General features: G+C 44.2%; 1 protein-coding gene across 3 annotated transcripts in view; it reads left to right on the forward strand.

The window, feature by feature from the left end:
- The window catches only part of LOC115478535 (voltage-gated potassium channel subunit beta-1), a 296142-nt gene that overhangs the window by 233595 nt on the left and 48198 nt on the right, over positions 1-14349 (forward strand). For all 3 annotated transcript variants that reach the window (XM_030215947.1, XM_030215948.1, XM_030215946.1), the window contains exon 8: positions 12245-12331. In XM_030215947.1, the coding sequence (XP_030071807.1) occupies positions 12245-12331 (87 nt within the window). The remainder of the gene's footprint in view (positions 1-12244; positions 12332-14349) is intronic.

The following is a 14349-nucleotide window of genomic DNA, read 5'->3' on the forward strand; positions in this document are numbered from 1 at the left end:
CCCCCCCCTTTATTAACACGCTATCAGGCTCATTTTCAAAAGAGAAAAACGTCCAAAGAGTGACAAAAGTCTGCATTTGGACGTTTATCTCACAAACGCGTCCAAATCAGTATTTCCGAAACCTCTTTTTAGACGTTTTTTCTCTGAAGTCCATCAGAAGGATGTCTAAATCTCAAGGGGGCGTACCAGGGGTGTGTTCAAGGCGGGACTTGGGCGTTCCTAAGACTTAGTCGTCTTTCAGCCATAATGGAACAAAACAAAAACGTTTTGAGCTAGACCTGTTTTTATTTAAAAAAAAAATAGCTGCAGTGGGAATTAAACCCACTTCCCCAGGACCAAAGTCTGCTACTCTAACCACTAGGCTACTCCTCTACTCCACACAAGGGGTGCACCAAATGACCAGATGACCACTGGAGGAAATCGGGGATCACCACCCCTTACCCCCCAGTGGTCACTATCCCCCTCCTACCCCAAAAAATGTGATTAAAAATATTACTTGCCAGCCTCAGATGTTATACTCATGTCCATTAGAACAGTATGCAGGTCCCTGGAATAGTCTAGTAGTGGTGCAGTGCACTGCAGCCAGGTGGACCCAGGCTTCTACCTCCCCCTACTTGTTACAAATTTTGGAGGAAACTGTGAGCCCTCCAAAACCCACCAGAAACCCACTGTATCCACATATTGGTGCTCCCTTCACCTGTAAGAGCTATGGTAGTGGTGTACAGTTGGAGGTGGTGGGTTTTGGGTGGGTTTTGGGGGCTCAGCAGACAAGGTAAGGGAGCAATGGTGAGATGTGTACCTGAGAGCATTTTATAAAGTCCACTGCAGTGCCCCCAAGGATGCCATATTGCTTTCCTGGGATGTCACTTTTCCACTATTCTACCTGTTGCCAAGCTTTCTACTTTTTTTGTTTTTATAACATCTGAGCTTTGTGTCTATTGTTTATCATTAGATTTCGGCTTTGAATTCAGATTTGTAGATGAAAAGGAGGTCTCATTACATATATCTAAATACCAGAGTGCTATTTTTCCATACTTCATAGCAAGAGTGTACATTCCCTAATTACCTGTCCCAATGCAACTGAAGCTTTTACCTCCTCAGTGCATGTAAATGGTTTCATCCCTGTGTGGATTCTCTGATGCCATGTGAGGCTTTCTTTCCAATCAAAGCTTTTACCACACTCAGGACATGTAAATGGTTTCACTCCTGTGTGTATTCTATGGTGCATTGTGAGGTTTACCTTCTGAGCAAAGCTTTTACCAGACTCTATACATGCAAATGGTTTCTCTCCCGTGTGGACTTTCTGATGCACTTTGAGATTTACATTACAACCAAAGCTTTTACCACACTTAGAACATGTGACTGGTTTCAATTTTTTGTGGATTTTCTTGTGTATTTTGTACGTTTTGCATTTGGATCTATTTGTTTGAAAATGGACCAAAAAAATAAAACATCCAAATCACAAAACATTTTTCCAAACAGCATTTTCAAAAGGAAAAGATAGACCTTTCCTGTTCTGATTTTGGACGTTTTACAAAAAATGTCCGAATTCAGACTTAGATGTCATATGCATTTGACTTGCCCAAAGTGACAAAGAGCGGCGGTGGGAATTGAACCCATGTTGCCAGGATCAAAGCCCGCAGCACTAACCATTGAACCACTCTTCCTCATTTTTGGATGTTTTGCATTTGGACGTTTTTTGTTCGAAAATGGACCAAAAGAAAGGACATCCAAATCACAAGACATCCATAGCATTTTCGAACACAAAAGATAGACGTCTATCTTTTTCGAAAAAAATGACCTCCTTTCCTGTTCAGAATTTGGACGTTTTTTTAAAACGTCCAAATTCTGATTTAGACGTTCTAACAAAAATGCCCCTCCACATCACTTACAGAGCAGCATGCAGGCATCCTGCTAGCACTTTCACAAGAAAGTGTACACACACACATGTAAGTTTTCTGCAATTTTTTGCACACAAGGGACATGTAGATGTGGGCACCCAGTCATAGAATTGCCCTTCACAAGCATCGACAATTACAAAGTGACGTGGTGGGACATAATCGAAAGGGGTGCCCAAGTTTTACTGAGGACGTCCTCATAGGACATCCCAGTGAAGGGGCATGGAAACCCATATAATCGAAACAAGATGGGCGTTCATCTTTTGTTTCAATAATACAGTCGGAGACGCCCAAATCACGAAATTTAGGTCGACCTTAGAGATGGTCGTCCTTAGAGATGGTCGTCCCCGATTTTTGGCCATAATGGAAACCGAGGACGCCCATCTCAGAAACGACCAAATCCAAGCCATTTGGTCATGGGAGGAGCCAGCATTCGTAGTGCACTGGTCCCCCTGGCATGCCAGGGCACCAACCAGGCACCCTAGGGGGCACTGCAGTGGACTTCAGAAATTGCTCCCAGGTACATAGCTCCATTACCTTGTGGGCTGAGCCCCCCAACCCCCCCCCCAAAACCCACTCCCCACAACTGTACACCACTACCATAGCCCTTATGGGTGAAGGGGGGCACCTACATTTGGCAACAGTGGGTTTTTGGTGGGTTTTGAAGGGCTCACATTTACCATCACAAGTGTAACAGGTAGGGAGGATGGGCCTGGGTCCATCTTCCTGAAGTGCACTGCACCCACTAAAACTGCTCCAGGGACCTGCATACTGCTGTGATGGAGCTGGGTATGACATTTGAGGCTGGCATAGAGGCTGGAAAAAAAAAAAAAATTTTAGGGTGGGAGGGGGTTGGTGACCACTGGGGGAGTAAGGGGAGGTCATCCCTGATTCCCTACGGTGGTCATCTGGTCAGTTCGGGCACCTTTTTGAGGCTTGGTCAGAAAAAAATGGACCAAGTAAAGTCGCCCAAGTGCTCATCAGAGACGCCCTTCTTTTTTCCATTATCAGTCGAGGATGCCCATGCTGCCCAAATTGGTAAAAATGTCAAGTAATCTATGCTGGTGTAACATTAATACCATGTAATTACCTATAATTACAGTACTTACTGCTTATTGGAAATTACTGCAATCATAAACATGCTTTCCAAAGTGACTGAATTCACTTCGTTCACTGCCCATAAGTGAGTCACTGACATATTGACTTCTCTTGCAGCTGTTTTCATGTGCATTGTCTAGGAAGTCATAATGTATCTCGTCACAGTAATGAGAAACTTGAATTCCAAACGGCTCAAAAAGATGACTGGGACCAAACCAAGGGAGGTGTGAAGAGGTCTTAGGGGCCTTTTTACGAAGACAATACCACTGGGCAGTCCCAGGAGCCCGGCGGTAGTTCTGATATTGGTGCACGTTGTTTCTCACAGTAGAAAATAATTTTCTATTTTCTACCACAGGGGGTGTTTCCAGCGGTAATCAGCAGCATGGCCACATTGGCATGCGCTGCTCAATTACTGCCAGGTTAGCGCATGAGCCCTTCCCGCTTCTAAATCGGAGGCGGTAAGGGCTCACGTGGTAAATGGCCAGGCACTAATTTTGAACTTAGCGCCTGGCCTTTATTGGCATAAATAAAAAATCAACTTTTTTGTAGCCGTGCTGGCACGTGGGAAAACCACATGCTACAGCTACTGCCAGCCAACTTTTAGCATGTCTTTGTAAAAGGGTCCCTTAGTCTGAGAGTGAGACATTTTATTTTATTTTAGGTCTCAGGGCCCGATGCACTAATGTCCCTAGAAAGAACTGTTCGCTATTTCCACCACGGTAAAAATTACCGTGGTGGAAATAGTGAGCGATTAACAAAAACAAAAAGAACATGCAAATGAATTGCATGGACTTTTACCATGCAGCTCAAGCCAGCACATACATAGGGCAGCCAATCACTAAACGTGGCTGCTATGCACATGCCCAGAACAGCCCTCCACAGTATTCCACGGCTTTCATACACTGCGTATATAAAAGGCGTGCATAGCTTCTTTTTTTTTTTTTAACTTTCAAAGCTGCCACAGCTGGAGGGGGAGGAGGAAGAGGCAAAAAAAGGATTGATTTCCTCCCACTTTTCAATCTTTGAATTTTACACAATTCCTCGCACCTTAGAGCTCAGTTACCTCTACCGCAAGATAAGACAAGAAAGAATAAGGAAAAGACAAGAAAGAGCAGGGGGAAAAAATCCAGCACAAGCAGAGATAGCCCTCACCTACCTGCTGGGCTCCTCTTCATCAGCACTGTCCAGTACTAATTTCCTTCCAACACAAAACAGTCAGAAATTGCCTCTTCAGCGTAGTGCTGTGCTGCTACGACAGCTTCTGACCTCCTGTAAAAATTTCATAATAAAAGGCAGGGACTACAGTCTGTGCAGCACTCGGAAACGGCTGTGAATCGCTTGGAATGCACATTTGAATGGCAATCAGCTCATATTAATATCTTTGCGTACTATTGCCGTTGTATGTGCCACAAATGGAAAACAGCCCTCAGAACCCCTTTGTGCATCTCCCACATTTAAATACAAAGTAATTTCATTGTTTTTTTCAATTACCTTTTGATACAGTGAGCGAGGGTTGAGGGTGGGCCTTTAAATGACACAGCTGGACAAGGTTGCAAAATTAAGATAAATTAATCCAAAGCTGAGGCCTGTTACTTCAAAGAGTCAGGAAAACAAAGGTGAAAGTCTTTTAGGTTCAACCCCCGCTGCTCCTCAGATAGCACTGCTCAGATGCCTGTATGGTCAGTTCACCCCTGGAATAGATCAATTTATCTTTTTCTATTGTTATGCAATGCCATTTCCAAAGGCAGATCATGAACTACCATGTTTCAAAAAAGTTTGCAATTAATAGTAGTACCAATGATCCAACAACTAAATCCCGCCCACATGATCCCTGTCCTGACGATTGTTATACATTAGACCATCTCCCATTCTCCTCATCACCATATCTCCCATTCTCCCCATGCTCACCCCCTATCTTTTCCTTCCCATCCTTCCCTCCCCATTTTCTTTCCCCTCTATGCTCAGATGCTCAATTTACTTTTCCTTTACCCCATTATTATTACATTTACAATAACTCGTATAATCTCTTTTAAGACTTTGTAATTCTATTTACTTTTTTACTATGTAAGCCGCATTGAGCCTGCTATATGTGGGAAAGCGCGGGGTACAAATGTAATAAATAAATAAATAAATATTTGGAGATGTCAGTGTCCATAAGGGTAGTAAGGTAGATCACATATAGGAGTCTGCACAAAAGAGCTTACTAAGGATTTGTAATGTGAAATAAATCAAACATGAGTTCTCAAACCAAAATTGTTTAGGTTGTTAAACATTTATAAACTACAGAATGAAATATTAAGATTCACCATTAACTTCTAATTAATGCACGGCTCCTGAATTCTTAAGTCAGTCTCCTTGCTCGTAAAAAGTTCTGTTGTGGTTTTTGTGGTGGCTTTTGGCCTCTTGTCATATTAAATCACTTAGCTTTAAGGCTTCAAAATAATTTCCTTAAAAGGCTGTCATTTCATTACTGTCATCCTAGAGCTGAATGAATTAGGCAGAGGAGAAGAATCCCAGAGCAGTTAGGCCTTCATTCATTCTCTTCTTCCTCGTGGGTGATACAGTACTGAATGAAGACAGACTGGATACATAAACCAGGGCAATATTTGTACAGCAGTGGCAGGCAATGTGATCCCTGACAGTGTTCAGAGTTGGCATGTGACAAAACAGAAAACCACACTGGGCCAGAGGAGCCAGGAGACATTATACTTTTCGGAAGCTGTAGCAACCAAAGAAAGAACCCCAAAGTCACCTTGGGGACTTTCCCACATCAGATCCAAGGGGGGAGAGGGAAGGAGGAGAATTTTCAAAAGTCGTTAATGTGGGTAAATACAAATGTATGTGTCACGTTTTCCAAAAGCAGGAACTAGGTTTGTGAGCCCTTGGGCCACTGCCGAGGAGCGGCAGTGGCAGGCAAAACCACCCCATACCAGGAACCAGACAGAACTCAGATAGGAACAGCAAGACTTCACCTGCACTAGCCACCCTTCCCCAGGAGTTGAGCCCCTGGCTGCAGGCGGCCGACAGGACTTACAGGACAGGGTAGGAACTGGAAGCGGCAAGCAGCCACTAAAACAGCGAACAAACACTGACAAACACGAGACAGAACTGAAAGCTGCCAAGCAGCCACTGAACAAGAAACACAGACAAACAGAAACTAAACACAAAAGACAGACAAGGAACAAGCCTAGGAAACAAACAATAACCCTAAGCTAAACTATACACAGACTAACCAGAATCAGACAAGAACTAGAATAAAAGCCAAACTAGGCAGAAGTGCAACAAGCACCAACAAACCAGGGCCTTAGGCGATGCAAAGGCAAAGCAGAGAGTTTCCAAATGGCTAATAAGCCCAGCAGCAGCTGAGATATAGCTGCAGCAATCACCAGGCAGCTACGGGTGCTATGCAGGCTCAAACAAGACAAGCAAGTCTGGCAGGCTGGAAGATCTGGACTGGGCTGAAGTCTGGAATGGGAAACAGCACACAGACAATCCAATCTGGCCACCAGGGGGTGAGATGACTGAGAGCCTGAAACCAGGGCACAACTGTGACAGTATGTGCTAAAAAGGGTGGTCACCCTGAACCTAGCTGAAAATATCGACAAGGTTCCACAGTGCTAATATTTTTTAGTGGTTAAGGGGTGTGGGCATTTGATAGGGAAGTGTTTTGGGAAGGGTTAGAAATTGGTTCTCATATTTAGCTTTTTCAAATGTTTATTAAACTTAATATACTGCTTAACTTATGTAGTACAAAGCAGTTTACTTGAATAAAAACATGAATAAAAGGAAAACAATCAAAATATATGGAAAGCCTATCCCAAGCAAAAGACAACACTCACACCCACACACTACCCTATTCAGGCAATAAAAACAATTTACAATTTGCAATTTACAGTTTGCAAAATCCCTATTGTACCATATCACTAAGGGGCCCCTTTACTAAGGTGCACTGGAAAGTGGCCTGTGCTGATGTAGGCACGTGTTTTGGACGCGCAGCCGCAGAGGTCCATTTTTCCGCACGCCTGGAAAAAAAGGCGATTTTTTTTGTGTGTGTGTGTCTGAAAATGGATATGCATCAAAATTAAAATGAGTGCACATCCATTGTTAGCCTGAGTCCTTACCGCCACCCATTGACTTAGCGGTAAAGTCTCACACGCTAACTGGGCGGTAAGCGTCAGTGCACATACACTGCCGATTACCAATGGGTAAGTGCCGCACTACCGCATGTTGTGGACGTGCATCAAAACTGGATGTACCGCCCAGGGCACGCGGTGGCCAGGCAGTAGTTCCAATTTGACGCATGTTGGATGCGCATAGGCGCCTACTTGCCTTAGTAAAAGGGCCCCTAATATTCCCCATCAGAAAAGACTTGCTTAAAAAGCAAAGGATCCCTTTTACTAAGCTGTGCTAAAAAGTGGCCTGTGCTGTTTTTAGCATGTGGATTTCCCACATGCTGAGGCCACTTGTAGCATGGCAGTAAAGTGGCCGCAATTTCAATTTTCCTCTTAATGGCCACGTGCTAATTTCCCAATTAGCATGTGGCCATTAGCACACGAGCCCTTAGCACCACTAGGCAGTTGGGGCTAAATCCACTCTAATCGGCGGCATGCAACGATTTGCCGATTAGCTCCGAGTGCACCTACTCTCTGCCTCCAAACATGCCCCCACACTAAAAACTATTTTAGCTTTATTTTTAGTGTGGGATTGGCAGGCTCTGATTCCAGAGCTACCACAGGAAGCCTGAGCACGTCCCGCGCTAGTGCCTATTGGCATGTGGTAGGAATGCATTAGTGCTTACTGCCAGTGGCGTAGCTAGGTGGGGCCACGGGGGCCTGGGCCCCCCTGCTGATGACCCTCCCAACCCCCTCCCGCTGTCGCCTACCTTTGCTGGCAGGGGACCCCAAACCCGCCAGCCGAGGTCCTCTTCTTCCGGTGCAAGGCTTCGTTCTGTTCTATGAGTCTGACGTCCTGCACATACGTTGTACGTGCAGGACGTCAGACTCACAGAAACAGAACGAAGCCTTGCAGATCAGCCAGCGGCCGCGTTGCCTATTTGCATGTGGTAAGAATGCATTAGTGCTTACCGCCAGTGGCATAACTAGGTGGGGCCATGGGGGCCTGGGCCCCCTGCCGACGACCCTCTCGACCTCCCTCTCGTCGTCGCCGTCACCTACCTTTGCTAGCGGGGGACCCCAACCCCCACCAGCCGAGGTCCTCTTCTTCCGGCGCAAGGCTTTGTTCTGTGCAGACAAAAAAGCAACACTGGGCCTTCAAGACTGGGACAAAAAGATACTTTATTGATGATCCGACACGGGCTTTTTTATCTGTATACTTTCTGTGTATGCTGTATTACCCTCTCTATTTGTGTTTTGTTCTGTGCAGGACATCAGACTCACAGAAACAGAACGAAGCCTTGCAGATCAGCCAGCGGCCACGTTGCTGGCTGATCTGCAAGGCTTCATTCTGTTTCTGTGAGTCTGACGTCCTGCACGTACAATGTGCAGGACGTCAGACTCACAGAAACAGAACGAAGCCTTGTGCTGGAAGAAGAGGACCTCAGCTGGTGGGGGTTGGGGTCCCCCGCCAGCAAAGGTAGGCGACGGCGGCGTCAGGGGAGGGTTGGCAGTGGGAGGGGGGTCAAGAGGGTCGTCGGCAGGGGGTGCAAAGTTGTTGGTGGTGGCGGCGATGACGGCGGTGGCGGGGAGGGTCAGCAATGCCGGCAATGGCGGGGGGGGGGGGGGGTCGGCGGTGCCGGGGGAGGGCTAAAATGTGCCCCCTCACCTCAGGCTCTGGACCCCCCTCCCGCCGAAGTCTGGCTACACCCCTGCTTACCGCTATTTAGTAAAAGAGCTCCCGAGTTTTTAATAAAACCTGTATGCAGGCTATTTCCCAGTTGAGTTTAACCCACACACACAAAAGCAAGTGCAAAGTCCATGGGGAAATTTTGAAAGAGAAATACATGTGGGTTGTTCCTCTGAAAATGTGTTTAAAGCCCACAAGGTGTGCACCCACATGGGCTGTTTTGAAAATTGCCCTCAAAAGGAGGGTATATTGGAGCAGCATCTGCTCTTTTATTCAGTACAGTACTGCTGGTTGTTAGTACATGTTTGTTGCTAATGTTACCGTTTTACAAGACAAAAGAAATGAAAATACTATTGAGATTGATTACACAGAAGCACAAAAGGAGTACATTATCCAGAAAGCTTTTATTTCTGTTATTCATGTGTAATAGCTGAACTCATCCTTCAGGATGCAGCTGTCTCTTGATTCTTACAGTTGCAGTCAAGTGAATGCTCTACACATTTAGGGATCCTATGCAGGGGGAAATGTGCCACAAGTGAAATATTGATAGAAAGCCTGAATTATTAACTATACTGAATGAGTTCACTTTGACTGGGGTCCAGATGTATTCTTTCTGCTTTCTGTTGCTGGTTGGGGTGGCGAAGGAGGCTCTTGTGATTGCAGAGAGAAGCTTGAGGTTGATCCTTTGGCTGGTACAAAACTTTTTAAAGGACTGTCATCTGCTTTTTTTAGAGTTGAGTTCATCTGATCAGTTTCAGCCAGCAAGACTTTTTATAATTGTACTAAATGCCTGATCTCTGCGACACAACAACACTAAAGTTCGTAATGGTCATCACACAACTCTCCCGTTGTACGATTCCTTTATGTGGTCCTACCACATGAACCTTATCCTACCACAACATCACCTTGTATTTGTTTACTCCGGAGTCTGCAAACAGCTCTCCGGCACTATGTAAGCCACATTGAGCCTACAAATAGGTGGGAAAATGTGGGATACAAATATAACAAATAAATAAATAATTTTAAGATCAAGCAGAATTAATAATCCAGCAAATACAGTCGTCGTTTCTAGATTAGCAAGGAAAATGTATTTTAGTCTGTTCTGTAAAAAGGTTTCCCCACTTGAGTTTTCTTGCAGCATTAGCAGGAAACCAAAAAGCAAACATATTATATTTGATTGCCTTAATTTTTCATTCTGATGGAATATTGATTACCATTCATAAAACTCATTCAACTGTTAATGGCTAGCAGAAAGCTTTGGGATTGATATTCAAAGTGATTTAACCGGGCAGAAATGGCTCTTAGTCAGTTAAATTGTTTGTTACAGGCGGTCATGAGCACCCAAGACAAAATTGGCTATTTTGGGAGCATTCTGAAGGCAGAGTTGGCAATTGGCTGGTTAAGTGCTGATATTCAGCAAATAACTGGCCAAGGTCACCATGCATTGCATAAAACTCAGTCCTTTCTTTTTTTTAAAAAAACCTTTTATTTATGCAATTATATTAAAAAAATTTCACAAGTATCCAATTGTATAGGAAATACCGAGCCAATGTAATACAAGGAAATAAAATTAACAAAATAATCTTACTAAACAGATTATATGAAGAATAAACAAATTGTATTCAATTAACCCTTCCTTAGATCACTACAATGGGGGAAATGACTACAAATTATTAGGCGAACATTAAGGAAAACGAATCAATGAAAAGGCCTAGCCCAATTCCGCAAAGTAAACTTGCCAATAACCATTGATGATTAACCTGCTCCATGTTACCCAATGCTTTAGTGTCAGCCCTCATGTCCAGAAAATGTCTCCTCCTGCCCTGAGTATTTTTTGGCCTGTATAGAGCTGTTTGGTTTTTCAGATCAGTCAGCTTTGTATAACATTCCTTTTTCTGATCTAGTAGGGCAATTAGCTATCTTGTGTCTTGGTTTTCTCACAGACCATAGACAGGCTTGCTTAGCCCTAATAATGGGCTATAAACTTTAACAAGTGTCTGTTTGTTTGTTTCAAACAGGTTCTGAACATAACACAGGGACTTTTTCAGTGAAGGACCACAATGAGTGATAGGTATTCAAGGGACAGAGGTTACAAAGGGCAAATGATGAATATTTGAGAAAAATACCAAAGAAATGTGAAGGTAACCTTAGAGGTCAGACTTGAAGAATACCAGATAAGTAAGAGAGAAAATATAAGGCATTAAGTGATTGGACAAAATTAAGCTTCTGTATTCAGCCTGAGTACCTTTTGTACTAGGTCAGAATCTGACAGCTTCCGAAGGGAAAATGCAGAGAGAGAGAGATTTTATTTTCCTTATACTGAAATTTGGACTGATCAGTGGCGTACCAAGGAGGGGTGTGGGGGCGATCCGCCCTGGGTGCACGCCGCTGGGGGGTGCTGCGGCGCACGCCTGTGGGCTCCGAGTTCGCTACGCTAACTTCGCAGGTTCGCTGCAGCTCCCTCCCTCTGCCCCGGAACAGGTTACTTCCTGTTCTGGGGCAGAGGGAGCTGCAGCGAACCAGCAAAGTTAGCGTAGCGAACTCGGAGCCCACAGGCGTGTGCCGCGGCACCCCCCCCCCCCCAGCGGCATGCACCCGGGGGGGTGTCATTTCGCTAGGGGGGAGGTGTCATTTCACGGGGGGGGGGCGCGCTGCACCCGGTGGGGGGGCGCATTGGCGATCCGCCCCGGGTGTCATCGAGGCTAGGAACGCCACTGGGACTGATATCAATAAGAATTCAATTTTCTGTAATACTGGGATAAAAGAATTTTTATTGTAACCATTTATTTACTCTAATAAATTTTAGCATTATTATAAAAGAGAAAAAACTGAACTCTAAAGTGTTTTTCCTTTGTCAGAAGGGCTTGCTTTTTTTTTTTTTTAGTCTCTTCTGTTCAGCTTCCTTTTAGAGGCAAGAAGGGAGTGCCCTATAAACAGGCCACATCAGGAAAAAAACAAACTCTTTGACCTTAAAAAGGTTGTTGAAAATTCTTAAAGAACAGTCTCATAATTCCATTCAAGTCTTGTTCAAACACAAAGGAAATAAGTCAAGTAGATCTAAGTGAAACTTCTGAAATGGAATCCTCCAATACAGCAGATGCATCTTTTAATTCCTCTTGTTCCTGACCCAGGATCTTCCAGTGTGCCCCCTCAGTCCTGTCTTTATATGGTACCCTATAGCTGGTTCAGTGCTGAATATTGCACTTAACTGGCTATGGTTTAGCCAGGCCCACAAATCCGGAAATTAAATGTTGGAGCCTGATTTAAACGCTATGGGAAGTCAGTGTCTGTTTTTGTTTCAGAATGTAATGTCACAAAACATTTGCAGCGCAAAACCTGTTCTTCTCCAATGTATGGTCCTATCATGCAAAGTGATATTTCAGAGCTGCTGGCTCTGCTACAATGCTTTTTTTATGTCTCTTTTTGATCCTTTTCTCTGCATATAGGATTGAAGGCCTCTCTTCAGAGACTACAGCTGGAGTATGTGGATGTTGTTTTTGCAAATCGACCAGACAACAATACCCCCATGGAAGGTTAGTGAGAGCTTTGGGTGAATCTCTTCATAAAGATGCTTAATAAACCCTAATAATAAATAACCTTCATGTGATTGATTCTAGCTGACCCTTCAGGGATCTGTTTCAATTTGGTTTTGCTGAACTCGAGATCTTTCTTTGTGTCTCTCGACGCCTCCATGTCTTGCAAGGCCTGGTGCTTGCACCCCTAGTCTTCAATCCATTCATCAGCCCTCTTGTTACATTGATACAATATCTCAAAGTCAATGGTTATTATTATGTAGATGACCTACAACTGACATTTTGCATCAGTCCTAATCCCCTCTCATTGCCTGCTTGGACGCTGTTCATGATTGGATGATTTCCAAGATGTTGAAGCTCAACCCTGACAAAGCTGTCGCTATATAGATTATCGGCTTGTCTGTCATCCCAATGGTCCCTCCATCATTTTCAGGTTCACCAATTATATTGGTAGATTCAGTTAAAATATTGAAGGACATGTTTATTCAGCACTAGAGGATGACACAGAAAGTTTATCCCCATCCCAATCCCATCCCTGCAACAGTACAAAATCTCATTCGAACAAAAAGTGCGTGATTGTCTTTTCTAGAAAATGATAGAACTACTGCAGTGAAGTTTGAGTTTGCAGGGACGAGGTGGGGATGGGGTCAAAGCTTGTAGGGATGGGGTGAGGATGAGGATAGGGACAGGGACAGAACAAACTTTGTCCTCGTATCATTCTCTACTCGTCACTGTCTTTTGAGAGACAAGTCATTGGTGTTGTCAGGTCTTGTTTCTACTCCCTAAGGGCCCTGTTTACTAAGCAGCATTGTAGGCACATTAACCATGTACGCGCGTTAACCATGTATGTGCCTACAATATCCCTATATGGTTCGCGCGCGCTAAAAACACTAACACACCTTAGTAAACAGGGCCCTAAGACAACTGCAGGCCTTCCATTCCTGCCTTGTGGAAGAGGCCTTAAGGACTTTAGTACATGCTTTTCTCATCAGTTGCCTTGACAATGGCAATATTCTTTATTGTGGACTGCGACAGGCTATCTTAAAGAGGTTACAAAATACTCAAGATACTGATGTTAAGCTGCTGTATGCTGCCATCAGATATGAATTATGGTCCCATAATTACTTGTTACAGTGCACCAGGATCACAACCACAGGTAGGCCTGAGTGGCCATGGCCTCTCCACTTTAGGGTCAGGCCCAACCAGTCAGTGCCAGAGAGAACTAAAGGCAGTATCTCAGCATCCACATTGCCCAGTGCCCACCCATGATATATCTTGTTGCCTCCAAAGCATTGACTTCCATTAATATGTTGAACTCACTTCAAACTGCTACTACTGGCTCACAAAGCTTCTTTTTCGTATCAGGGGGTTAAACTGTGGAATAATTTCCCTTTAGTTATTAGGAGACTATTGTTTTACTATACTTTTAGAAGAGCATTAAAAACTTTGCTGTTCAGTGAAAATGATATCTATAAGAGTAAATGAGATTAAGAGTTAGAATTACACGTATTAATTTTATTGTATTCTTTGATTGAAGGAATCTAATTTGTTATTCGCTTAGAATCTTTTTGAATATAACAGATTATAAGAACATGTATAGTATAGTATAATAAATGACAGCAGATAAAGACCTGTATGCTCCATCCAGTCTGCCCAGCAAGGCAGCCACAATTTTACCTGTGAAAGTCATTTAAGCTTTGCTTTAATTTGGAGGAGTGGCCTAGTGGTCAGGGTGGTGGACTTTGGTCCTGAGGAACTGAGTTCGATTCCCACTTCAGGCACAGGCAGCTCCTTGTGACTCTGGGCAAGTCACTTAACCCTCCATTGCCCCATATAAGTTGCATTGAGCCTGCCATGAGTGGGAAAGCGCGGGGTACAAATGTAACAAAAAAATATAGAGATCCTCTGTGTTTATCCTATGTGTCTGTGAAGTCCATCACTGGTTTTGTCCCCACCACCCCCACCAGGAGAGTATTCCAGGCAGTGGCATAGCTACGGGGGCCTCGGCTCCCTCAAAC

This window comes from Microcaecilia unicolor, chromosome 10, assembly GCF_901765095.1.
Source record: "Microcaecilia unicolor chromosome 10, aMicUni1.1, whole genome shotgun sequence".
Taxonomy (NCBI): Eukaryota; Metazoa; Chordata; class Amphibia; order Gymnophiona; family Siphonopidae; genus Microcaecilia; species Microcaecilia unicolor.